At 47.2% G+C, this 27548-nt stretch overlaps 2 protein-coding genes across 2 annotated transcripts; one reads left to right on the top strand and one right to left on the bottom strand.

Moving 5' to 3' along the window:
• Window positions 1-14590: 14590 nt before the first annotated feature.
• Window positions 14591-15461, bottom strand: LOC120847408. The gene has a single exon (XM_040219146.3). The coding sequence runs from the start codon at window positions 15407-15409 to the stop codon at window positions 14666-14668; it is 744 nt and encodes a 247-aa protein (XP_040075080.1). The 5' UTR covers window positions 15410-15461; the 3' UTR covers window positions 14591-14665.
• A 5870-nt stretch (window positions 15462-21331) lies between these two features.
• LOC120847409 lies at window positions 21332-22150 on the top strand. The gene has a single exon (XM_040219147.3). The coding sequence runs from the start codon at window positions 21332-21334 to the stop codon at window positions 22073-22075; it is 744 nt and encodes a 247-aa protein (XP_040075081.1). The 3' UTR covers window positions 22076-22150.
• The last annotated feature ends 5398 nt before the right edge of the window (window positions 22151-27548 follow it).

The raw sequence follows: 27548 nt of genomic DNA, 5'->3' as shown, positions 1-27548 counted from the left end.
CAGGTGAGCAAGCAGGGATTTAACTGAAACGAGTCCGGAAGCCAGCAGCCACTTGTTCCTGCCAGTTATTTCGATAAAATGAGTGTTTACTGGTTAACGAAATTCTAAAAAATCAACTAGGAACTAATAAGAAATTAGCACTCACAGAACACATTGAAACCAACAGGATACAAAGAGTCACTTTCGTTGGAGTGTTTTCCTATTTACAATGCCCATGACATATTCCTTCCTCAGTTTTTTTTCGGAATCATAATAACATATAGCCTATTCGCTGAGCTAGACGTTGAGGTGAGGTAAAGTGCTGGATAGCCTATTTTCATCATCCAGCTTCTTGTTTTGAGGTAAAGAACACCACCACCAATCGAGCGCTCAGACACCTCAGCGCCAAGTGTTTGTTAGCACGACTACGCATGCCACGGTTTCAAACTTTGGTACAATGTCTTACTATAAATATCACTATACCAAATAAACACATGGCACAGGCTTTGCTGTGCAATACCCAAACAGCGCATGAAGCAAGCTGAAGAATCCAAGTTCCATGTGGTCTGTCCCAGACTGTCCTACCCAAGCCATCACAAACGATGATGATAGCTAGAGAAGTGCACCCTGTAGTTGACGCACGCCGCCAATAGGAGCCCAACATTTAGCTTGCCCAAAGATAATTCGCCGCTCCTATGAACCTCCCCTCAAATTCAATTTCGTTGCTTGCCTCCCTCTCCTTGAAGAAAAATCCAATCACCCTGCACATTATGATCTGGGCTCTTAGCTTCCCTGGTGGAGGATCTCCGAATCAGCGCAGACCCCTAGGAGTCTGTGGACAGTCGTACAAGAAGCGTTGCTCTAGAGTATGACAGCCTGTAGTCTAGACACCGTCACTGTCCTCTGTTTATAAAAGAGATGGAAACAAACGAAAAACTCACGACTTGAGGACCAAATTGGTTCCATTCGAATCGCTGCCCAAAGTCAGGTTTCTAAGGAGTCTCGTAAGGTCAAGAGGGACGCACGGGACCACTTAGATCCTAGGAGCCAAATGCAATGAGCGATGACAGTAATTAAGAACAAAGTGAGCACACCCTCCAAGCACATGAAGTCGACAGCAGCAAGCGACCAAGGCGATGAGCGACATCTACAAATGCAAAAACCGAGCAATGCAACGAGTGACAGTAAGATGTCCCTGTCGTCGCCACTGACTCTCATCGTTGTCGCCGTTCTCGTTGCTCGCTATGTCACTTACATGCGATTTAACCTTTACAGTTAGAAGGTATCTCTACCAATCTGTTCCTTTTTGCATTACCAGTACGGTAAAAAGACTAACAGTTAAAGGAGTTAGGAATTGCACCTCCGTAGAGGGAGTCCTATTCCATTTACCTCAGCAAAGATTCGTCAACAACATTTGCCTTGTTTTTTTCAATGATAATTGTAAAATGAAATGTCGTAAAAATCGCCAAATATTACAGAAAAAAAATGTTAAGGACAAAAGAAAAAGTATACCCAAATTCTGCATCAAACCTGGGCAAGCTGCATATGAAGCAGATACCTTTCCACTATTGGCAATTTGTTTTATACGACACCTAGTAAGAGTTTCAGGTCGTGCTAGGGATGAGCTCATACCGTGGCGCCCCAAGCGGCTAACTTTAGAGCTGCATGGGTGGGGACAACAAATAACAATGACTCAGCGCTCGGCTGATTTAACCGAACGCCACGTCAGTGTTTGACTGCAGTTTGTGTTCTCCGGTAGCCCGAAGGGGAGGAGGGGCTCTTTTGTTACCACTCCAGCCTGCATGAACAATGCAACACGCACAGTGCATATGCCCGGCTCAGCACAAAAGCCGAAGTGGGTCAAGCTCGCATTTTCTGACTGCTTTCAAGCAAGATCCGGCACTAACAATAGAAGTCACTTCGTTTATTGTTTGTATTGTTAAGACGCGAACATGCCCACAAGGCCTCTATGTCTGCAGGCCTTGTGTTGGGTGAACAAGAAGTGTGGGAGGGACAGCAAACGGGTCAGAGCAGCCCCTATAGTTCAATATCCTCGCCAATAGCCACTTATCATCCCCTGCGAGATCCTGAAGCATGCGTGCAAATGCTTCTCCAGCCGTTCCATTCGACTGTCTCCCCAGCTGTACGAGCGTAATTGCACTAACTCCTTCCCTCGCCGCGAGGTGGCAATGTCCTCCTAGTCATCACAGAGCGAGCCGTGCTCGTGCTTCACAACTATATTCATAAAAGGCTCAGGCCGGGTACGGGCCTTGCATTCAAGTCTATAAGGCGGGCCAAAATGGGCCAAGTCAGCTGTTACTTTTATTTTTGGCAGCATGTTCTTTGGAAGCGTGTTCGGGGGTTGGTAAAAGAACCACAGTGGGGAAGACACGGATGCTGAAGCATGAGCATGTGTGTGTAGATGTTTTTGTACAGTTTGGTGTGTGTGCAGCGAAGGCTTTCCCAGAGCACTAGCGGCACGGCGTTCCTTTCGACACCGGCGGCACTGCCATTACACCATTACTTCTCATCAACACGCACACAAATGTACCTACACAATGTGCACCCTGCCGGCGTAAACCATCTGTACATATGAGTGTGTGCATCCACAATATGGATGAAGAGGTTCCCCTGTGGGGTGCTTTTTCTGAACAATTTTTCACAGACCACCGCAAACAGAAAAGCATAATTGTTTTATAAATTTTTTTGTTTCCGGTTGTCTTTTGTCCAAACCCGTCGGGACGTTTCCCTTCCTTTACACCTGTGACACATGGTTTTGTTTACTGCTGCTTGTAATTTTTCTTTTTCCGCTCTGTCCGTATTGGTTCGGTCACAGAAAAAGACGATTGGGGTGATTTTTCTTAATAAGCTGCCTCGGCTTGCAGACTGGACCAAATAATAATAGCAGCAAAAAACAAACAAACAAAATGCTTACAGCACTGACTATCGGGTACCGTAATCAACTTATGTATACCTGTGGCAAGCGAGCTGCCATGCCGTCCAATTCGTGAGCTATTCATACTGGGCTAAAATAAAGCGGCAGCTGGCCCGTGAAAGAACGCAAGATATGCAGCCCGTGCCCTACCCTGCACAAGACCAGTACACCCACTCCAAACCTCGTGGGACTCATTAACCTGCAGACAAGGGGAGGTCTCACCTTTTCGAGACCAGAGTTTGTGGCAGTGCTTGTAACTCAAATAAGCACTTGACATTGCTGTTCCACACATTGGAAAGCACGGAGTGCTTAAAGGGGTAGTGAAACGAAATTTTAGCGCCGATCTTGTTTCATAAATATGGGCTAGGGACAGGCACCACCTCGGAAATATAAATATTGCGCTGTAAAACACAGGAGAACTAATTTTAAACATAATTAAACGATTTCAAATTCTCATCTGGTGGATGGGGGGAAGTTCTCGTGACATCACTTGTGCCAAAATAGCAGCGCCGTTCTGCGGCAATACGGCGTGCCGGCAGAATTCGCCTAGGCCTGAACGCATTCGCAAAGCCTTGGCGGAGAAAGCCAAAGCGTAGTTCGCCACAGTGAACTCGCACGACACGGCCCGAGCATGCTTCTGGCACGGCCGGTATTAGTTGCTGCGAGTCGCGAGCTGCGAGCCGACGTTAAAAAGGATATGTTTGAACTACGAGGGTGTCAGCAAGAGCCACGCAAATGCCAAATACCTGTTCACACTGGGAGCGGACACGCGCGTTTGATCGAAGTGCTGGATTCGCTCTGTTAGACCGCGTTTCGGTAAGCGCTTCTGGACCGATCTTTTACGATTGCAACTCGATACTGACATGACACTCGGCAAAGAAAGGTTAGACCGACATCGCGTAGCTCCCACGAACTGCTATAGCTCGACACTGACGTAGCGTCGAGTCAGAATAAAAATGGCATACTAATAACAGAGTGTACATACCGAGTTGCCAAGGTAATCCGTATGGCGTTTATTTGAGCTCTATATCACACAAAATAAGGAGATAGAATCAATGGGAGTCCCTTTTCGACGACAGCGTTCGTCACCGCTGTCTCGGAAAACAAGGAGATCGAGATGACAAGGGGAAAATATTGACCTCTGAAATTTAGTTCAGGGATCAAACTACTCATCCGGTAAGGGTCCACAAGGGTCGCGCGGGCATATTCCATTCAGCAGGCCAGCCGGTCATGGACTGACGGTCTTGGCCAAGGACCGCCGGAGCAACGGTGCGCCGAGTCGATGTTGCTGCTAGGCCTACTATATTCTGCCGAGCTCGCTCGGTCGGCAGAATCGTGGCTGTTGTAGCTCTTCTCGTGTGTTTGTGGATCCTGCGTTCTTTGATCGTCGTGGTCTGTTTTAAGTACTCCTTCCTTTTTTCTTGCTGGTTGAAGTCGGGACGCACGAGAAGAGCACGAAAGAAAAATAAATGTCCGTTGGTGGCCGATACAGTAACTGAGCGACGCTGTCGGCCTTGTTGATTTGATCGTAAAAAGTGCGTAAGACAGCTTCGGAGCTGTCGTAGGATTCTGTCGTAACCTGCGCAAAGGTTACGACAATTTCGTTTCGAGAGCACGGGTTTTCTCTCAAATTTGTCGTACGCACTTTTTTCGTCGTGAATTCGCTTTGAGAATCCGGCCTCAGAGCTGGTTTTGTCAGTGCTGCCGTGGTTGCCGACTTGCCGTGGTCCCGTGGTGCAGCGTGCGTGCAGCCCTTGCACATCTCAAACGGCCACGTTGTCACAGGTCGTAAATCGTCGACGCGCCACCAAGTGGCAACGCTCGTAACCACAACATTCACGCCGTAGCCTTTCCCGACTGGCACAAGTGACGTCACGAATGCGCCCAATATCCCAAGACGCATCGCGCTCTCCGATGGCCGATTTTTGAGCGCGCGCCCAATCGGGCCCATCAGGGTGAAAAATATAGCCATCCGTTCAAAATACAAACGCGCGATTATGATTTATGAATATCATTGATCATATTGAACCTATTTCTGACCATAATAGGTGTATTTCAAGTTTCGCTTCAGTATCCCTTTAAAGAGTTGACAGCACTGATTTTGCCGTACTTAGAGAAGTGCCCAGCAAGGATGACCTTGCAGCACAAAGTGGTAGGTCTCTATTGAAATATTTGTTTTTTGCCGCTTTAATCTGGCGGGTATACTCTTTAGGCAATCATAGTAGGAATCCCAAGCTAGTGGAGACAGGTTCTGCTTAGCTTTTCTGAAAAGACACTTTTTCTTGTTCCCCAGAGACCTAATAACATTGTTGAACCAAGGATTACAGGTGTCACAGTGAATACGAATCAATGGCACAAAATGTTCCATAAGATCATAAGAGCTCCATAAGAGTGTTCGGCAAGAAATTGTACGTAATATGCAATTAGTTCTCGATTTATTTCTGCGTAGTCGGCCCTAGTGAAATCATTAATCATTTTTGAGACTCGGGTTTTCACAGTTTTGGGCTATGTTAGGGTGACTTGCAATAACTTATGGCCGCTGAAACCATTGCTATAGTCAATGGAGCAAACCAGATCGGGTGACGATGACAAAACAAGATACAGGATATTGTCTAGCCGAGTCGGGGAATCGACCACTTGTGTTAGGTTCAAAGTTAACCATAATTCGAGGAATTTCCGCGATTCACTAGGGCCCTTAGACGAGAGACTTGACCAGCGTATATCCGGAAAATTGAAATCACCAAACATTAAAAAGTAGGCATGAGAAAAGCGGTTTATTAGCTCTAGCAAGGAAAAGTTCAGTCTAGTAGTGAAATTACCATCACTGCTGGGTGGTCTGTAACACGCTATAAGTACAAGTTTGCTATACGCCGAGCAAATACAAACACAAACGAGTTCACTGAAAAAAAAACGAATGTTGTCGACGACACTTCGCTGAACAAAATGGTATAGGACTTCCTTTCCGGAGGTGCACGGGGGACGGCGGGGCTTCGATTGCCGGCTGGACGACGCGAAGCGGCGTGCACGATGGGGCCAAATGGATTAATATAACTGTAATTAGCAGCCGCATACTGTCGCCGCGAACCGGCGTGAACGCAGGCTGGGGGTTGGGTTAACGAGCTCCCCAGTGGTACACGCGTCGTTAAAACTCTCTTTCAAACTGGTGTTTTTTTGTGTTTTTTTTTTCTTTGTTTTTTTTTTTTGCGTGTGCAACAAGCATAGCTTGATTGTTTAGATTAGGTGCACTATTTGTGCATCCCGTATAAAGCCCAAAAGGGCTCCGGCATGCGCGTTCATTCTGGTAGGCGCGAGTGGAGTGCCGTCGGACGGCACTATAGACACAGCCTTCATTTTAAAGCTATCGCCTCGCACCTAACGATTCACTGTTCAGTCTTGGGAACAACAGAATACACAGGGAGAATAAAACACGTATGAACACAGACAGTTTTTTCAATGAAAGAACTGTGTGTGCTTGCGTTCGTCCTTTACGCGTTTTATTCTTCTGTGTATTCTGTAATTTTTCAACACACTCTGCTACGTGTACTTGAGAACAGTACCTGATTGTTGAGTACAGATGTCTTTAACGTGAAACGTGAAATCAAATTCACCTTCACGCGCTGCGGTTGTTGCTGAAAGGCTGAAAACCAGTGCTGAAAACGCTGAAAAGAATACTAAACGAGCAGTGGATTAAGGAACACGGCTGAAGCCAAAGTTTTTTAATTGGGCGGCGGCTCGCGCCCTCTGGTCTCCGCGTTACCTAACAGGCGTCTGCTGTGAACCGGCGTGAACTGCTGCGTGACTTTTTGACATTTGGGTAATACAGGGTGCGGCCGTAAAAACTTTCACATTTGGCACGCCTAGCAAAAATCGAATTTCAAACATACATACCTGAAATTGGGCGCACGAACGTCGTTTATTCCAAAGTTTTTTGCCTATTTTTTTCAGACGTCAACTCTGGAGTAGCGAAATGAGAAAAATGGCAGACGTGCATTTCCTATGGCCTATACCCGCCCGTTCGCCGTCTGCTATCTGGTTCGCGACGCCGCTCCCAGGTGGCGCACTGAACGCAAAAACTCGGGAAACCCGCTCGAAAGGCTGGTGTCGGGCGAGATAATCGCAATAAAAAGTGATTTGAACCAAATATATGAACAATTGTTGAAATTACCTGTTTCAAGTCAAGTTCTGACAGATCGTCATGCAAGCAAGAAGACACCAGGATGCGACGAGATCATTTATTTACAGCTGCTCGTCTTGTTGACAATTGCGGGTCGCTCTCGAAGACAGCAAGCACCGCTTCAATGAGCTCCTCATTTTTCAGTAGGCTCTTACGTTCACTGACTGGATTCTTCTTCACTCACAAAACGATCCGCCCAACTCAAAACAGTTGGGCGTGAAGGCGGGCGTTTATGAAATGCAGTGTGAAATTTTCGTTGTGCTGTGGCCACCGAGTTCCGCTCCACGTACCACTTGACTGCCTGGGCACACTCACTTGCCGAGTATTGCGGCATCGCAGGGCGGTGCGGAAAATATTTTGATAATAACTGCAGAAGACAGTGCAACAAAAGCAATAAATAGGAACAATCAAGATGCCTCAGCAGCGGCACTCTTGATTCCAAAGTTGAGCTTTCACCGGGAACGGACCCGTCAACAGATAAGCAGACGACAAATGAAGACACACGTTCGTCTGCTTTAGAACATATTTTTATTAAACGAGGGCGTCCGTCAGCTTCTAAATTTTAAGTAAAAGGGCGTAATCGTTCTCATATTTCGGTAAAATCACTTTTTATCGCGATTATCTCGCCCGACACCAGTCTTTCGTGCGGCGTTTCCCGCGTTTTTGCGTTCAGTACGCCATCTGGGAGCGCCGTCGCGAATTAGATAGCAGACGGCGAACGGGCGGGTATAGGCCATAGGAAATGCACGTCTGCCATTTTTGTTATCTTTCTAATAATTCGCTACTCCAAAGTTGACGCTTGAAAAAAATTGGCAAAAAACCTTTGGAATAAATGACGTTCGTGTGCCCAATTTCAGGTATGTATGTTTGAAATTCGTTTTTTGCTAGGCGTGCCAAATGTGAAAGTTTTTACGGCCGCACCCTGTATATTGCGTTTTTATAAAAATGATCATATTTAAAAACAGAAACTAAGGCATTTCTCGAGCCCGGGAAGCTGGCGATCCCGGTGGCAACTGTAGAATCAGCGCAATCAGGCGCATTGTAAGCTGCAAAGCGAAACCAAAACAGCGGACAAGAGACGCGCGTTGTGTGGAGCTGCAGCCCGCCGAGGAAACCGAAGATCGGTGTTGCGGGGCGGTGCGAAATCGAGAGCGCCGTAGAAGACAGGAAAATGAGGAAAAGAGAGAAAAAGCAAGACACCGGCAGGCAACTTGGGGACAGACCCACCCGATAATTGTGCCTTCTGGGAAGTGCTAATTTTTTTTTTTCTTGTTTTTGACGACTGTCGGCATTTTGACAGACGCGCAAGGCGCTTCGTCCGTCGACTTAGCCGGACGACGTAGGCGCATTCCCCTTCTACTCCTCGTGGTTCTTTTTAGAGCCCAGCTCTTAGGAGCGCGTTTCCGGCTTGAGCGGTGTCGCGTCGGCGTCGGCGTAGCCGCGCGCGTTGCAATATGGCAATAATGCAAACGGGCGTAACCGCGCGTTGCAACCCCGCTATATTTAGCGAAAACAATTCCCCGCTAAATTTACTGGAAAAATTTCCGCGCTAAATTTAGCGGGGAAGTGTTCTGCCAAATTTGGTGAAGAAATCTTCCCGCTAAGTTTAGCGGGGAAATTGTTCTACTAAGTTTAGCGGGAAAAGTTTTTGCGGAATTCAGCGGGGAAATTTTAATGCTGAAATGAGTGCGAAATGTTCTGATAAATTTAGCGGGAAAATGATTCCGCGAAATTTAGCGGGAAATTTTCCTGCTAAATTATTCGGGGAGGGGGAGGGGGGGGGGGGGGGGCATACCCTCCCTGTCCTCTTCCTCAAGAGCTGCGCTCTAATTCGGCATTGCAAAAAATTGTAAGACTTCCATTTTTTCCCCTCCCTGTTCATTCAACATTTAATTGCTGCCAGAGAAATGTGCCGACAAAGTCTAGGAAGAAATGGGCGTCTTTGGCAGCTGTTGCCACTTTGTAGGCTGCCTATGTCCCAAAGTGACAGAGAATAGGCAAAGTGGAATCTGCACATTGTTCCTGCTAGCATGCACTGCTGGAGTGGAGCCATCGTACGATCAAAAGAGCACACCAACATTCTTGTTTCTTTGTATTCTTTCGAAAGATATTTTCAGACTTTCTTTCCAGTTGTTTCCAGATGCTGCCTTAAAATAATTACGTGCCATCCTGATAGCTGAGGCTATTGATGTGCCTTATAGGAGGTTCTGGTTTTGACAATGATGCACGGCGCTATCGCTAGTCCAGTAACATTATCGGCGTATGTGCTTTCTACTAGACCTTCTTTTCCCTTCGCACCTCCATTCCCTTTTTTTTTTTTGCTTTTTGTTCCTTGGAAAGTTTTGTGAGAGCATAAGGTGATATTCAAAGTCAATTGCTTGAGTGCCAAGAGCCAGACATGCGCCGACGATGTCTAAGAAGGAAAGCGCAACTCTCCTAGCCGTGGTTACTTGAAAAAAAAATTGGGTTGTGTGTATGTTTATACAGCCTAGAACTTGGTCTGCCTCCAAGGGCGACGAGTCTCCCAGCTGTAGATGAGCAGTTTAGCCACTGCAGTACAACCGCTAGCCTGGGGTCTTTAACGTGCATCACACAGTAGTGATACACGACCGCACGCCGGTACGATGTTCATCCAGATCTAAACGGGCAGGGGCGGGGATTGAACCCAGTCTCCTGGGTTCTGCAGCGCGAGCTTTCGCTCCACGTGCTCCGAGCTGATGTGCGCTAGCCCACTCGGCCACCGAGTGGTCTGTGTGCATTCCAAAGTGACAGAGAGTGTGCAAAATAGGAGTGGCACAATGAGTGCCGACACATTTTCTGGACTACTGTACACTGTCAGTGGAGCCATTGCAGAGGATCAAAGAAAGACGCCGGCATTTTCGCTTTTCTGGCACTCTTTCAGAGCATCGATCTGCGCTGCTATGTTCTGGCTTGCTTTCCATCTATTCTTAAATGCCTGCCATAAATTAATTACGTGCTGAGAGATGTGTCTTTTTTCCCAAGGGGCGTTAAACATATGTTGGGTTTGAGGTGGAAATAAGGGCAAAGCTACTTGTGTTCTGTTACACCTCCTGTTACAGATTGCGTCCTGGAAGGCAGTACCATGTGAAGCAAAGCGATTGGTTTGTACAGAGGCATTCCTGACATCAATCACCAAAGCTCTTACGCTTTTGTCAACCAGTTTCTACCTTGTGCCCATAAAAACTGGAAGCAAGATTCCTTCAAGTCTACTGATCATTGGAATAGAGCAAAAATCAGCGTCAGTGGTTACGTGCTTCCTTTGTCTGCACCCCGAGCGCGAATTCTCCGCCTTGTAAACAGCAAAAATGACGTTGGTGCGTGTTTCGGAAAGATTGGAGATCTCAATCAAAGTACGAGAGTTGGCTCCTGTCCATGGACAATGATGCCACAGCCGCAGGGTGTACTTGATGCGGGAAAAATGTTTACACTGAAATTTGAGGGCATCAGCGCTGTCAAGCCCCCCCCCCCCCCCCCCCCCCCCCATCACACATCAGCGCAGAAACATAAGCAGAAACACCTCGCCTCGAAACAGTCGGCTACGCTCACAAAGCTTTTTGCTCCAGCGACTTCTAGCGCAGGTGACTGCTGCAGAACTGGGCACCATATTCCACGGGATCAAGAAAGACCCTCGCTTCCTCCTCTCCCACTTTCTACACTGTCCACCATTGCCTGTTTCCTGCTCCCCGATGGTGAGGAGTATCTTCTTCCCTGTAGAATCTCAGGTCTGGTCGTCAGCCTTTAAGGCTGCTAGCTTTAGGCACTAATCAAACCAAATCAGAGCCGTAGAGTTATAATGTATGCTAGAGGTTCAACTGGCACTATAGTCTATGCGACTTCCGCGATGCAAATTGAAGCAAACAGCTACCAGCCTACATTTGCGATGCTCCTGTGCATTCCTATGGGAAAACGCACGTGCATTTTGTCTCTTCGCCGGAAATTGGTTATTTACTCTGTATCGAATAGTATGTACCTTTATTAACAATTTAAAAGTGCAATTGCTTTAGTTACTGCATTGTTCTTGATCAGTGAACAATCTTAAATTCGCTATATTTCAGGCCCAAACCTGTGTTTTACAGCAGTTGTGTCAAAACAAGCGTCGATTCTAAGAAAATAACAATCCAAAGGAATATAGTGAGTGTTCAAGCTACGCCAGAATTCCGGCAATGCTTATATATTGCTAATATGCCTGTCCTGTCACTACATGAAAATAACCTCGTCTTGCATCTTTACGAGCTGTTAAAAACATGAAAAACATAAAGAATAAAGTATGTGGGCTATGAAAGGTTTGTCTTTTTTTTCTTTCCATGCCTGGCAGTTTTTATTACACATTGTTCTCAAAGATTTCGAGCATGCAGGTGATGTTTCTAACATAGAACAAGCATCCACACAGGGAGCTACTGATCCAGTGCTACTGCGTAGTTCTTGCCGTCTGTCTTGGTTTTCTAGATGTCCTTCGTTTGTTTGGCACTGTCATAGGTTCATGGGGATGTCGTGATAAATAATGGGAACGAAACCGTTTGCTTTGAGAATTGTTTACACAAAGAAGAGATAAAGAACAATATTTACAGCAACGGTATTAGTAAAGGTTCTACAAAAATATTTATGCTAGCGGTATCAGCAGACGTTACACATGCGGCTTCCACGGATATTAATGTCAACAAAAAAAATGTTTGTCATGCGTCAGGCCTTGGAAGTGTTCTATCATTTCGACGGTGATGATGGCTGAGCGGGTGACGGGTCCCCGAGTTCCCGGCCTTGTGGAAACAGGGAGAACTCGGGGACCCGTCACCCGCTCAGCCATCATCACCGTCAAAATGATAGTACACTTCCAAGGCCTGACGCATGACAAACATTTTTTCTGTTGACATTAAGATCCGTGGAAGCCGCCTGTGTCACGTCTACTGATAACGCTACTATAACTAGCTCCAAGGCCCGCTTTCGTAAAGACCGCCGCTCGGCCAACACTGGCGCCAACCCCTGGAGCCCGCCCGCAGGGGTGATGGATTCCCTGCGTTGCCGGTAATTCGGCCGGCTACTATGCAAGTCGGACACGCGAGGAGCCCACTCCAGGTGTTTGAGACCGGCCTGCTAGAAGTAAGCAACCAATGGCAGCACCGCGAAGACCACAACCGCGAAGAATGCTATTAGGCCTAACGCACATATCCTAATCATAAGCACTTTCATCTTGTACATTAGATCATCACATAATCCCCTTCACTAAACGCGGCACCGCGGGCCTCCCGGGCTGTTGCCTTTCTGCGGTGCCGCGGCTGTCCTGAGCAAATAAAGATTATTATTATTATTATTATTATTATTATAAATATTTTGGTAGAACCTTTACTAATACCGTTGCTGTAAATATTTTTCTTTATCATTTCTTTGTGTAAACAATTCTCAAAGCAATCGGTATCATTCTCATTATTTATGACACGACGTCCCCACGAATCTATGACAGGCACATATGTCCCCCATGCTGGAACCGTCGACGTCGTATTCGCACCAGCAGTGTCCGACAGTGCATATAAATACATGTACAAAACCGTTTAAGCACCCATTTTAACACGATGAATTCGAAAAATGCCGCAAATGACCAATTATTTCGTCTCCTTGACTGAGAAGTGTTCTAAGCTACCTAGTACGCAGGAATTATTACAGATATTTGCTCTTGTAGCCGAGCCCAGGAAGAAAATGCACTCACTTTTTCCCACAGAAATGCATTACCGGATGTCAATTTTTGACTGGTTGCCGTCTGCTTTAATTTGCGACAGCACACTAGCGCCGGTTGGACCTCTAGCGTCCATTATCATAACTCGATGATCAGAGCTCGGTGTTCTGACGTCCCCGCCCATTCTCGTGTCCTCCTCTGTCTCCGTTTCTTGGCGCACAGGTTCGGGAATGCTTTGGAGTCTAATGGATCTCGAACGCGCACACAGTTGAATATTAGAAGAAGACGAGAGCCCATAAGAGCACGAGCTCGTGGGCCAGCACACCCGGGGAATCTGTCGTTCTGGGATAAATGGATGCGAGCGGTACGAAGCGGTTCTAGTCCTTTCCTTCCACACACGTTGCCGAAGCACGCCGGAAGACATGCAGCGCATGCTGGGGGCTGGACGTTCCAAAGACAACCGCCGACGTTCTCATTTCGTCAGCGTTCCTACATGTCTTTCTCGGCTTCCGCAAATCCAGGGTGGGCCCAACGCTTTCAACACGGCACAAACTGCAAACAACTAAAACTCTGCCATCAGACTTTGTACCTGCATCTGTTGTCATTTCCCAGATGCCCTGTAACCATAAACTAGCTGCCGTGTTCCTGAAGCTAAGAAAGCGAACAAGAAACACTGCAACTTCTACGAGGACATCAAATCTATAAATTCTAGTTAGTAGAGCCAGGAGCCACAGCTACAGCCCCAAGAAACAAGTGTCTGGTGCAACAAAATATTGAGGTAAAACAAGTGATAGTGATGGCGGAAAAGAAACAACTGTTGTTAAACTACCGTAAAATCCTGAATTAACGCCCCCCTTTTCGCCGTAGATAATTGGCCAAAAAAGTGGGGCGGGCGAACTTTCAGTATTTAATAACCAAAATCACAAACAAAAATGGAGTAACGCGTGCGCCAAAGCAGCGTGGGTTTCCCTAGCTCTCATCGCTGAAACCGTCAAACGACACATCGCTTTCGCTATCGAAGATTAAATCGCCTCGTCAATGAGGCTCTCGGGATCCTCGGGTCCATTGGTTACCGAAGCCAAACGGTCGTTGAGCTCGCCGTCCTCGGAACCATCGAGCCTTGTGGATATTCCGTTTGAACGAACTCCGCACGGTATCCTCGGAGGCCCACGCCTGAGCCACCAAGTCCACAACCTCTTGACGCGACGGCTTGCGAAGGTTGCCCTTTGGAGTCACCGAACCGGAAGAACGATGCCCAAATTCCACGCAGCGCGTTTTTGAAGGGCTTCATCCATGAGACGTCCGCGGGTTGCAAAATGGACGTGCAACCGCCCGGTATCAAGACGACGTCAGTGTCTTTTGCGTCGAGCGCTTCTCGGGCCGCCTCTGTCTTGTGTATGGGTGCTTGGTCCAGTATGAGCAGTCTCCTCACGTCGTCGGCGTTCGGGCCCCAAACTCTCCTAGTCCACTCCAGTAGGACGGGAGAGGTCATCCAACCGTTCTTGGAAGAAGTAACTCGTACATTTGCTGCAAGTACAAGTATAACATGAAATAACAGTTCGGGCCCCAAACGCACATTACACATGCTACGCCGATGAGTGAAGATATGCGAACTGCCCGATTTTATGGCCGAGCGCCGAAGCACGCGCAAGTGAGTAAGCTTCGGAAAGCCAGCAAGTCACGCGCCAACTACTCGTGCGCTCAAGATGGCGCCGGCCAGAACGGCTACGCCATCTTTCGGAAATGGGGCGATACAAAACAAAACGGGCTGTGGCGTTTTGTCAATGGATGACGCAACAGTCGCTCTATTAAAAAAAAAAAATGCTGTCAGCCTTATTTTTACGTATTTCTAAGGCTTTGTTTCGACATTTATACCCTGAATGGTGATTAATTACAACATACCTGGAATCCTTAGAGAAAAGAGTACTCTGGGGGGAATCCGGCCGGTTGGCTCCTTCAGTACGATCAAAGCAGGTAGCTTGATGCCCGCTGCCGTCGCGCACAAGGCCACCGTCATCCCTCGCCGAGCACAGCCGGTGTTGGCGATGCGAATACTCGACTCGCCGACAGCATTGTTGGTTCTCGCAGCAGGGCAATCCATCCGGACCATAGTCTGATCCATGTTGGCTATGTTGTAGTCAGAGTAGTTGTGCTCCAGGCGCAGAGTTGACACAGCCTTTCGGAACACCGTAATTGCTTCAACGTAGTCGGCAGGCAGCTTCTGACTTTCGTTGGTCCCCACCCGCATAGACACATTAAATCGCTTCTTCCAGTTAGCTATGTACTGGCATGACGCTTGAAAGTTTCCTAGGCCCATCTGTTCTGCCAGTTTCCGCGCATGCTCTTGAAGCAGGCGATTGCTGACTGTTCGACCGGCGAATCTCTCAGTCTCCAGGAAGTCCATCAGTGCTTCGTCGATTTCTTCACTAAAAACGGGTCGTCCCCTACCTATTGCTCTCTTCAACTTGTTCGTTCCATGGCATTGTTGTAGAAGTACTTGGTAGCTCGTATTCCATTCCCGTACACGCTTCCGGTCAACTTCGAAATGGCGCGCAGTCTTGCTCACGTTAGCTCCGTTCTTGCGGTGCCATTCCACGACTTCCACTTTCTTCTGGATGGTATAGCTGGACCTCATCCCGAGTATACACAAGAAACGTCTTCACAGTTTGCTGGTCGAAAGATTTTCTGGGGTTCTCTGGCGATCTGACGACAACCACTAAGTGACCTTCAACGCTTTCCTGATGTCGTTCAATAAGTGACCTTGACCGCTTTCCGGGTTCCTTCCGTTATCTTATCTCCCTTATTGTGTGTGGCCTCTTCTTTTTGTGAAGGGAATCCTAGGCTTTCCAAACCTTCTCCCCTACCCTCCGGCACCTTTCTCAACCTTCGGGCATCGCTATTTTTGGAAGGTGGGCGACCTATCAGTATTCGAGGGAAACACGTGTTCGAACATAAAAGCGGAGTGGGCGATCTATCGAGTGTGGGCGCTATTTCAGGATTTTACGGTATGTGCAATTACAAACACGCCTGTGCTGAGGAGTATCAGCCCAATAAAATCAGCACACAGTTCTCCTAGATTCCCAAGTCTCTTTTCAATACCATCAGAGAATGCAGCCCGATGTCTTCACATGCATTAAACAACCGTATTGAAAGCATGACGTCTCCTCATACGTAAACCTCGTGGAGGGCAGGAATTGGGCTATTGTCAGAACCGCCACCCGAAGCCGCCACTCTCTTAACTGCTACAGCGAGATCCCAGCACCAAATAGGATGGCAAAGTGGGAACTTTCTAAAGAGCTACTCTGCCCACGACACATTTGCTTCAGCTAAGATATCCAATGGCAGATGAAAAAGATAATAACACAGCAGAAACTTGACTGTTGACCTTTATTTCTGAGAGACAAAGAAGCAAAAGTCTGAATACATATTTATCATCCCCAGATTTTCTTAAAACCAAACGACATAAAAGTAAAAAGAAAAACAAATCGTTGCAATAAAGATAGGCTTTGAAATAAATTACACTACGCAAAAATAAATACACTTCGAGCGACAATTCGAAGGACCCTGTAACCAAAGCAAATTCGTGACCGAGCTAGTATTTATTGAGTCTTGGCTTCACCAACCCTCCTTATTCTAATCAAAAATATAAAAATGTTAGCCATCAGTGAAGCAGAGAAACAAACTACTAACCTGTGTTACACAAAAACAAGCAAGAGGAATTTTTCAGCATACAAGGACACCTAAGGTCTGAAAATTCTGATGCAGACAGCCAGGCAACATGAAAACAACTACCAGGAGCATGAAGACAGAGCAAGAGTGTACTGGGCACACCTAACACAATATAAAGTGACATCTTAAAGCAGGTGTCATATAAATACATGATTGCGAAGATGCCAGTACAAAGAAGGAAGGCAAAAACACTTACGAGTATGAGCATGCTAGTCAGTTTCAAATTTTCCACAACTTTCATCAATGCAGTCCCGAAAGAGATTACACTGTATTCAGAATAGGAACAGTGCCAATTTATAGCAAAACATGCTGAGGAGTGTGAGGGATTCAACTAGCAACGTCCCAACCCGTAGCAGGAAGTGTTGCGACACACGCACACACACTCGAATATCAGTCCCACACCGAGGCAACTGCTAGAATGAGGTCTTAGCGTGGTGGAGAACGTCAAAAGAAAAAATGACCGCATCTCCACGTGGTGAATGATGTTGATTGGGGCGAAGCTTTGGTGGTGCTTGTCTGCGTAGACGGTGAGCCGCAGCATGCCGAGCCTTTCGTTCGTTTTTATCCATTTCAGAAAGAGAATGTGTGGTATGGAACATGGTCATAAAGGTAAGCATTTGAGCATTTGACTGCAGTGCCCTCTCATCTACAAACGTTGAGCCAATACATGCAAAGTTTAATGCGATTATATACACACTTGACCGTAGCGCCCTCTCCTGTATAGACGTAGAGCGGCTACATGCAACGTTGCATCCATGACATCCCCAGCTCTTGAGTTAAACCACATCTCGGAGCCCCCTACTTGTCTCGCAGTCGGGGCCGAGTGGTTAAGGCGATGGACTAGAAATCCATTGGGTGCAAAAATGTTCCAAAAGCCGGGATTCATGATTAAAAACAATTACCTCTGACTTGCATAACAATACCAACATTTATCAGACGTTTCGTCTCCTATACGGGAGACATCATCAGTGCGGCCTGGGAACACCCGACTAGCTACCAGAAATCCAACGCTTCTTCTTCCTTCTCTTCATCCGTAGCGCTGGTTCTGCCGACTTCTTCGTTGATGGCATACGGGAGACATTATCATCGTCTGCCCTCGCTTCAATTTCTTTTTACGTCCGTCCTGGATGGTAAATTAAATGACAAGTTATTTCAGCATGTCGGTGTATACGACGGGGAGGGGGCCGCGGTTAGAATTGCAGGCAGATGGGTCACTGCGAATACATCATGATTTCAGAAATCTTCTGGGGCCCCACCGTTGTTCGCGTGCCAGGGTCACAGCGTTCACCAGGTCAAAAGTGTGACCAGTCGTCCAACAATGGTCCACCAGTTCAGTTTTTGATCTTGTGGCATGTGTTGCCTTCTCCACGTCTCTATTGTGCTCTTTGAGGCGGGTACTCCGTTTGCGGCCAGTTTCTCCGATGTAACACTTGTCACAGTCCTGACAGTTTACTTTGTATACAACACCACTTTGAGATTCAGGAGGGGTTGGATCTTTTGGCTTCGAAATGAGGTCACGTAATTTTATATGGGGTTTGAAAGTTGTTTGTATACCTAGTGGCAGGAGGGACCGGCGAATAGATTCTGAGATGCCTTTTAGATAAGGGATAGTCACCACGCCTGCTTTGTAATTATTAGTCGCTTTTGTTCTTCCCTGCTGCATCTGTTTACGTCTGTTTTCAATAAAACCTTGTGAATACCCGCGCCTCAAAAGGGATCCGATAACAGTCTGAACTTCCGATGCTCGTAAACCTAAATTTGAAGCAAATGTTCTGATTGGCTAATTAAAATTTTTACAATGGCTCGCTTATGTTCTACAGGGTGGTGAGAATTGAAACTCAAAAAATTGCCGGTATCACAAGGTTTACGATACACGGTGGTTTCAATCTGACCGGTGTCACTTCGGCAAACAGTTACGTCCAAAAAAGGTAACGTGCTATTTTGTTCAACTTCTCGCGTGAACTGTATGGAAGGTTCAATGCTGTTTAGGGTTGCATGGAAGTCATCGACGTGATCCTCATTTAAAATAACGAAAGTGTCATCTACGTAACGTCGATAGAATTTGACAGGGCATGCTTTTACTTCTAACGCGGTCTGCTCTATGTGTTCCATTACCAGATTAGCCAAGGTCACAGATACCGGACTACCCATTGGGCAACCCTCAATCTGACTACAGAATTGTCCACGGAAGGTGAAATGCGACTGATTTAGACAAAAACGCAAAAGAGTAATAATATCCTCAACTGTCAGAGATGTCCGTGACGAAAGTGTGGAGTCATTACGTAGGCGTGTTTCGGCAACTTCCACTGCAAGAGTGGTCGGAACATTAGTGAACAAAGATATGACATCAAACGAGACCATTACATCTCCCTTGTCCAGAACATGACCTCAAATTAGGTCAACAAATTCTCGAGAGTTTATAACTGTAAAGTTGTCATTCCCTGTTATGGGAGAAAGCAGCTCTACTAGATACTGCGATAGCTTGTACGTGGGGGAACCAACAAACGACACAATCGGTCGTAGAGGACAATCGGGTTTGTGAATTTTGGGGAGGCCGTAAAGTTTTGGAGTACAACCATCGGAAGAAAAAAGGCGGCGGTAAATTGTGTCATTTAAGCGGTTCTTCTTTTTTTAGATCACGTAGGTGGTCAACCAGAGCCCTTTCAGATTTTTTAGTCGGTTCTTCTTTTTTAGATCACGTAGGTGGTCAACCCTTTCAGATTTTTTAGTCGGATCCTGTGCTAACTTTACAAAATGCGCAGTGTCCTGGAGGAGGGCATCCATTTTTTGAAAATAAGCCTCTTTGTCAATGACAACAGTGCCCTTTCCTTTATCTGCAGAAAGGACAAGGATTGAATGGTCGGATTTAAGGTCCCGTAGTGCCGCTTGTTTGTGCTTATTTAGATTCGACGGGGTGGTTCTTGCGTTATTTAAAGTATAGTTTTTTAATTTAAAGTATTTAAAGAATACATAGAACACCGGTCAGATTGAAACCTCCGTGTATCGGAAACCTTGTGATACCGGCAATTTTTTGAGTTTCAATTCTCACCACCCTGTAGAACATAAGCGAGCCGTTGTAAAAACTTTAATTAGCCAATCAGAACATTTGCCTTCAAATTTAGATTTACGAGCATCGGAAGTTCAGACTGTTATCGGATCCCTTTTGAGGTGCGGGTATTCACAAGGTTTTATTGAAAACACACAAAAACAGATGCAGCAGGGAAGAACAAAAGCGACTAATAATTACAAAGCAGGCGTGGTGACTATCCCTTATCTAAAAGGCGTCTCAGAATCTATTCGCCGGTCGCTCCTGCCACTAGGTATACAAACAACTTTCAAACCCCATATAAAATTATGTGACCTCATTTCGAAGCCAAAAGATCCAACCCCTCCTGAATCTCAAAGTGGTGTTGTATACAAAGTGAACTGTCAGGACTGTGACAAGTGTTACATTGGAGAAACTGGCCGCAAACGGAGTACCCGCCTCAAAGAGCACAAAATAGACGTGGAGAAGGCAACACATGCCACAAGATCAAAAACTGAACTGGTGGACTATTGTTGGACGACTGATCACACTTTTGACCTGGCGAACGCTGTGACCCTGGCACGCGAACAACGGTGGGGCCCCAGAAGATTTCTGGAATCATGGTGTATTCGCAGTGACCCATCTGCCTGCAATTCTAACCGCAGCCCCCTCCCCGACGTATACACCGACATCCTGAAATAACTTGTCATTTAATTTACCATCCAGGACGGACGTAAAAAGAAATTGAAGCGAGGGCAGACGATGATAATGTCTCCCGTATGCCATGAACGAAGAAGTCGGCAGAACCAGCGCTACGGATGAAGAAAAGGAAGAAGAAGCGTTGGATTTCTGGTAGCTAGTCGGGTGTTCCCAGGCCGCACTGATGATGTCTCCCGTATAGGAGACGAAACGTCTGATAAATGTTGGTATTGTTATGCAAGTCGGAGGTAATTGTTTTTAAATCCATTGGGGTCTCCCCGCACAGGTTCGATCCTGTCAACTGCGCAAACAATTCTTCTTTTTTGTTTTCCTTACACAAGCACGTGAGCTCATGAACACTATCACGAGCACAAGCACCAGCAAGATCGATGTGAGCATGGATGCCGGACGGACAAGGCTAGACCCTAAGGAGCTTCACCCCTAAAATCATGGAAAAAGTTACTTCACACTACCTCAGGCCAGTTCATTACCTTGCGTTTGACTACTACCGGTCGTAAGGGGTCGCAATGGTGTGAACGAGTCGTTACTTTAGTACCAAAATCCGCAGCAGCTGAAAGGAACAACAATGTAAAAGTTAAAACTGCCAATGTTTTTCTTTTTAATAGGCAAGATTGAATTCTGGTCACACATTAGCTATGGCAAGTTTGTCTCTTCCTCATAGATGAGAGTAGTATCAAGAGAAAACGATAAAGGCATTTTTACAAACATATTACCGTAAAATCCTGAAATAGCGCCCACACTTGATAGATCGCCCACTCCGCTTTTATGTTCGAACACGTGTTTCCCTCGAATACTGATAGGTCGCCCACCTTCCAAAAATAGCGATGCCCGAAGGTTGAGAAAGGTGCCGGAGGGTAGGGGAGAAGGTTTGGAAAGCCTAGGATTCCCTTCACAAAAAGAAGAGGCCACACACAATAAGGGAGATAAGATAACGGAAGGAACCCGGAAAGCGGTCAAGGTCACTTATTGAACGACATCAGGAAAGCGTTGAAGGTCACTTAGTGGTTGTCGTCAGATCGCCCGAGAACCCGAGAAAATCTTTCGACCAGCAAACTGTGAAGACGTTTCTTGTGTATACTCGGGATGAAGTCCAGCTATACCATCCAGAAGAAAGTGGAAGTCGTGGAATGGCACCGCAAGAATGGAGCTAACGTGAGCAAAACTGCGCGCCATTTCGAAGTTGATTGGAAGCGTGTACGGGAATGGAATACGAGCTACCAAGTACTTCTACAACAATGCCATGGAACGAACAAGTTGAAGAGAGCAATAGGTAGGGGACGACCCGTTTTTAGTGAAGAAATCGACGAAGCACTGATGGACTTCCTGGAGACTGAGAGATTCGCCGGTCGAGCAGTCAGCAATCGCCTGCTTCAAGAGCATGCGCGGAAACTGGCAGAACAGATGGGCCTAGGAAACTTTCAAGCGTCATGCCAGTACATAGCTAACTGGAAGAAGCGATTTAATGTGTCTATGCGGGTGGGGACCAACGAAAGTCAGAAGCTGCCTGCCGACTACGTTGAAGCAATTACGGTGTTCCGAAAGGCTGTGTCAACTCTGCGCCTGGAGCACAACTACTCTGACTACAACATAGCCAACATGGATCAGACTATGGTCCGGATGGATTGCCCTGCTGCGAGAACCAACAATGCTGTCGGCGAGTCGAGTATTCGCATCGCCAACACCGGCTGTGCTCGGCGAGGGATGACGGTGGCCTTGTGCGCGACGGCAGCGGGCATCAAGCTATCTGCTTTGATCGTACTGAAGGAGCCAACCGGCCGGATTCCCCCCAGAGTACTCTTTTCTCTAAGGATTCCAGGTATGTTGTAATTAATCACCATTCAGGGTATAAATGTCGAAACAAAGCCTTAGAAATACGTAAAAATAAGGCTGACAGCATTTTTTTTTTTTAATAGAGCGACTGTTGCGTCATCCATTGACAAAACGCCACAGCCCGTTTTGTTTTGTATCGCCCCATTTCCGAAAGATGGCGTAGCCGTTCTGGCCGGCGCCATCTTGAGCGCACGAGTAGTTGGCGCGTGACTTGCTGGCTTTCCGAAGCTTACTCACTTGCGCGTGCTTCGGCGCTCGGCCATAAAATCGGGCAGTTCGCATATCTTCACTCATCGGCGTAGCATGTGTAATGTGCGTTTGGGGCCCGAACTGTTATTTCATGTTATACTTGTACATGCAGCAAATGTACGAGTTACTTCTTCCAAGAACGGTTGGATGACCTCTCCCGTCCTACTGGAGTGGACTAGGAGAGTTTGGGGCCCGAACGCCGACGACGTGAGGAGACTGCTCATACTGGACCAAGCACCCATACACAAGACAGAGGCGGCCCGAGAAGCGCTCGACGCAAAAGACACTGACGTCGTCTTGATACCGGGCGGTTGCACGTCCATTTTGCAACCCGCGGACGTCTCATGGATGAAGCCCTTCAAGGACACGCTGCGTGGAATTTGGGCATCGTTCTTCCGGTTCGGTGACTCCAAAGGGCAACCTTCGCAAGCCGTCGCGTCAAGAGGTTGTGGACTTGGTGGCTCAGGCGTGGGCCTCCGAGGATACCGTGCGGAGTTCGTTCAAACGGAATATCCACAAGGCTCGATGGTTCCGAGGACGGCGAGCTCAACGACCGTTTGGCTTCGGTAACCAATGGACCCGAGGATCCCGAGAGCCTCATTGACGAGGCGATTTAATCTTCGATAGCGAAAGCGATGTGTCGTTTGACGGTTTCAGCGATGAGAGCTAGGGAAACCCACGCTGCTTTGGCGCACGCGTTACTCCATTTTTGTTTGTGATTTTGGTTATTAAATACTGAAAGTTCGCCCGCCCCACTTTTTTGGCCAATTATCTACGGCGAAAAGGGGGGCGTTAATTCAGGATTTTACGGTAGACCTTGCCTCGAAGAGCACACCTTGAGCAAAGGAGCCTGGAACAAGAGCTAGAGCATAAACCAGCGTAGATTCAGGTGCAGAACATAGAGTAGCTGCTCTGAAAAACATCAATGGGCGCGTTAAGTTAGTGAGCTCCAGACTCCGGACATCTGCGCTCGAGCGCGCGGGTTCGGAGCGTAGCTTAACGGCGCACTTTGGTACCGAGGCGCCATCTGACGCCTATTTTTTTAACGTTTCCGGTTCCGGCTTTCCGGCGCGCGCTTAAACATGGCTCCAGTCTCGTCGAAACGTCGAAGAAGTGTTTGTTCGACGACGACTTCGATGAAATAACTGCGCAAAGACGGCAGCAACAGCAAGAGCTTGTATTTGTGCTGCACGCTGTTGGTGAGGCGATTAAAGGTACGCCGAACGCCTTCTAAATACCCAAAAGCCTTAAAGAATGACGGCTGAATGGCCGAATTTATTGGCTCGCCTGATCCTGAAATTGCGGAAAGGTACATGAAGAACTTTCACAAGCATTTGAAGTATGTATGCATACCTTTCTACACCAGCACCATGCTTTTTTTATTTTCCACGATGACAGAACGATTGCACGAGTTGCCAAGCGATCGCCGTCGAAGTATCTACGCATCCAAGCAGCGCGACTTGCGCGTCCGAGGAGTCCTTAAAGGCTTCGGCGCAAGCACGAACGACGCCGAGAGCTCCGAGCACTGCATGTCAGCGCAGAACGAGCAGCTCCTACCCATGACCGGCCTACCTCGGTGCCGTTCCTGGCTATGCCGGAGCCTTTCGGCCGCGGGGTTCGGTTGGTGCGGTCGCGGTCGGCGAGGTTTGGCGAAGCGAGCACGGTGGCATCCTCGGGGCGTTCGGAAGCGAACTCGCTCGCCGGGGATTGCGCACACCCGACGCCTCTGGTCCAGAGTGGCCCGGCGGCCCGGCCCGGAGCCCAAAACGCTTGGGTTTTGATGATTCTTCCGTCTCGTGCGATACCACCGCAACCACAGACCGCAACCACCGTGAGAAACCACCGCGTCTAACCGCGAGACTGGCCGCGAGAGCGGAAACGCCGTCATCTCACCGGAAACCAACCTGTTCGAGCTCTCGCGCACCATCTCCGACGACGGAGCGCGCGGAGCGCGCTCCGCCACCGTGCACCGGAAGTGAGACGGTGTCGTTTAGTTTAGCTCGAGTGCACTCTGACCGCTGGAGCGCGCTCGAGCGCGTTAACTTAACGCGCCCAATGTTTCCTACTCCTTGACCCTGCCTCTGGATCACAGCTGGAGAAGAATCACCTAATACTCCCCAATGCTTTAGTGTGATGACGAACGGTGGCGTTTAGGCAAGAGGCTCCACACCAAGGCCAAATAGTCTGGCTCTGTGTGCACGGTCTACGTGGCCAACCAAGCTGGAATTCCGATTCAAGTTTCTCAGATATTGCTGGCATTTGAAAGGTCTACTTGCTTCAGGCTTTACATAATTTCCTTTAGGGTTTGTTAACCTTGTGTTAGGATGTGCCCAATGAGGCAAGACCGTTTACAAAATGGCCTGGGACGCTGCTGATATTTGCGAGGCTTATTGCACATAAGGGCTTCAGTGTGGCGAGCTTAGCTATTCATCCAAATCAAGCCTTTGGGACCTATGTTGCACACAGGTATATGTTTACTTTGCTTGAAAAGGCATAAAGTTCTGCAGGGGTAGGCTCAACTTAAAGGGATACTTCAACGAAATTTGAAATATTCCCGTCGTGTTCAAAAATAGGTTGAATATGATCCACAGTATCCGTAAATGACAATCGCACGTTTGTATTTTGAGCCTGGTGGCTGTATTTATCGCTATAAACGGCCCACTCTAGCAAGTGCTCGGAGAAGGCCCAGTGGAGACCACGTGACATCTGACGCAATCGTGATGTAGTTCGTCTCGGGACAAGCAAAGCTACGGCGAGGCTGACGTGGAGAGGATGGCCAAGTCGTTCCAGCCACCGAAGTGGTTGGTTTTGTCCGAATTTTGAGTGACGGGTTAATCTTCTATAATCTTGTAGAGGGACAATAGCGACTTCTGCGACACACAAAAGGGATTCTTGGGAAGAGGGGAGTTCCTCCTTCCCCCCTTCTCTCGTCGTGGCCGGGGGCAAGACACTCACCGTCACTAGCTGTCAAGATTCCTAGACGGGCATTACAAGGAGGCGTTAGCGACATCTACCAGGTGCTCTTTGCTAATCGTTAAATTCGTTTTAAAATTCCTTTTCAAGACTTTTTTAACAAGATACTGGTATGTTTGATGTGATACTGCTCTTTTGAACACATACAGACCAAAAAATGAGCGCTGAAACTTCGTTGTAGTATCTCCTTAAGGGGCAAATGCAAGGCGTTCCGCTCGTATGCATCTGGTTCTGTCAGATAAACTCCTATTCTGAGCAAAGCTTTTGGTGCGTTGTTTGCATTTGCAAGGTTTTTAAGGAAGGACGAGTGCCTAACTTTTTAAAATTTTTTGTCAATCATGTTGAAATTTAGTGTACTGATGTATTTCTCAGTGGTGATTTGAAACATGAAATTTGTTTTCAATAGCTTAAATAGATCCTAAGTTATCAATAAACATAAAATTTTAATTAAGTCCTCCTTACAGGTCGTTAGCAACTAATTAGGACTTTGGGACTAGTTATAAAATTATTGGATGACATATACAGCAACAAAAATAGCCTCACTACATAAAGCATGTCTTGGAGAATAAATACTATAAAATATTTTTGATGTATTCTGAAGAATTTTACGCAAACAACCCACAACGAGGGCCTACCGTAATATCCCGACTCAGCGCCCATCCCAGAGTCATTGCCCACCCCTACCTTCACCACGGATCGCGAGATAAGCGAACACCCATCCTCCCCGAATTTCGCAACCGCAAACACCAGGTCGGAAGACGGCCGTGACAATGAAAAATGAGATAGATAACAGAGTGAAGCTACCTTTGTTCACAACTAAAAGGAAGTCCGAAAACCTCGTCGGCAGATTGCGAGGTCAGAGGGCGAGTTCCCTTCCAGGGAATGATCGTGAAAAGAGAAAGAAAGGGGATAATAGAAGACACCCATCTTTTGTTCTCAAATAAAAAAAAGTCTCTTCCCTGCAAGCCTCAACCCCGGATCGCAGGATAAGCGAACACCTTTCCTCCTGGAATTTCGTGACTGCGAATCCCAAGGTCGAAATACAGTCGTAACAATGGAAAATGAGAAGCGCAGGTTGCAAGGTCCGAGACCACGAATCCTATCAGGAAACTTTAATGAAAAGAAAAAGAATGGGGACAATGGAACAAACATTTCTAGTGTTCAGAAATAAAAGGAAGTTTGTCTCTTTCTGCAAAGCCCTAACCGCAGATTGCAAGGTCAGTAAACAGCCGTTTTCCCAGAACGTCGTGACCATAAACGTTTGTCAAAAACGTAACAAAAGCGGAGGGTAGTACAACGAAACAAAGTCGTTTGTTCTCAAAGACTTCAAGGCCGCCTTCCCGATACCGGACACATTTGTCCTGCCTGTGCCCTATGTAAGCTTCAGTTTCTCGATCCAATAGTTCCTCACTGCATCTGTCAGTGGTGTTGCTGTCAGTTTGCAAGTCATGAGGAACAGCTATACAGTGCAGAAGCAAGAAGCCCTCAGCATTCTGTTTTATTTAGACAGCGATGTCTCAGTCGACTGTTTTGAAGACGACAATGAGTAAATAAAGATTGCCCGAATGCCCCGTTTAAACGCTTACGGAACATCCCAACTTCTTCACACTACTGGCATGCTCTCTTCGGCTCGACCCTTGTGTAGTCCATGCCGAGCTGCTGGAGCAGAACATAAGTATTCATCCGTGTCGTACACACGCACGCAGCACGGCAGGCAATTGCAAAAGAGGCAGCTTCCTCTGCTCCTCCTGAATGTGACACCCGACACTTCTCGCTGAACCTAACGCGCTCTGCTCGCGCTTGTGCAGCATTTTTCTTCGCCCTTTATTTTTTTTTTTTCTTATGCTGTCGCGTGGTTTCAGCTTCTGAGCTCTGAATAGGCATATTTGCACGAATGGCATTAGGGCGCTTGTTCCGGTTTACGGTTGGCGGTCTTTCGGTCGCGGCCCTGCAGGAGTACAAAACATGTTCACACTCTTCGTTGCGAGTGTGCAAGCAGCGGACTCGATTTTGTGTGCTAGATATCTGCAGAAAAATGGCCATTTTCCGCGGATTTTTTTTTCTTTTTTCCGTTTAGACACCATTTCATTGTCCACCCCACCTTTTTTTACGAATTTCAAATGGCAAGGAGTGGTCGTTAAGTCGGGATATTATGGTAATAAAAATAACAAATTTATTGAAAACACAGGATCTAGTAAAGCTATCGAAAACTAATTGCATATTTGAAATCACCACTAAGAATGACACC

This window comes from Ixodes scapularis, unplaced genomic scaffold, assembly GCF_016920785.2.
Source record: "Ixodes scapularis isolate PalLabHiFi unplaced genomic scaffold, ASM1692078v2 PGA_scaffold6__148_contigs__length_123643588, whole genome shotgun sequence".
Classification (NCBI taxonomy): Eukaryota; Metazoa; Arthropoda; class Arachnida; order Ixodida; family Ixodidae; genus Ixodes; species Ixodes scapularis.
Note: the sequence above shows the minus strand (reverse complement) of the source record. Positions and strands in the feature narration are given on the sequence as shown.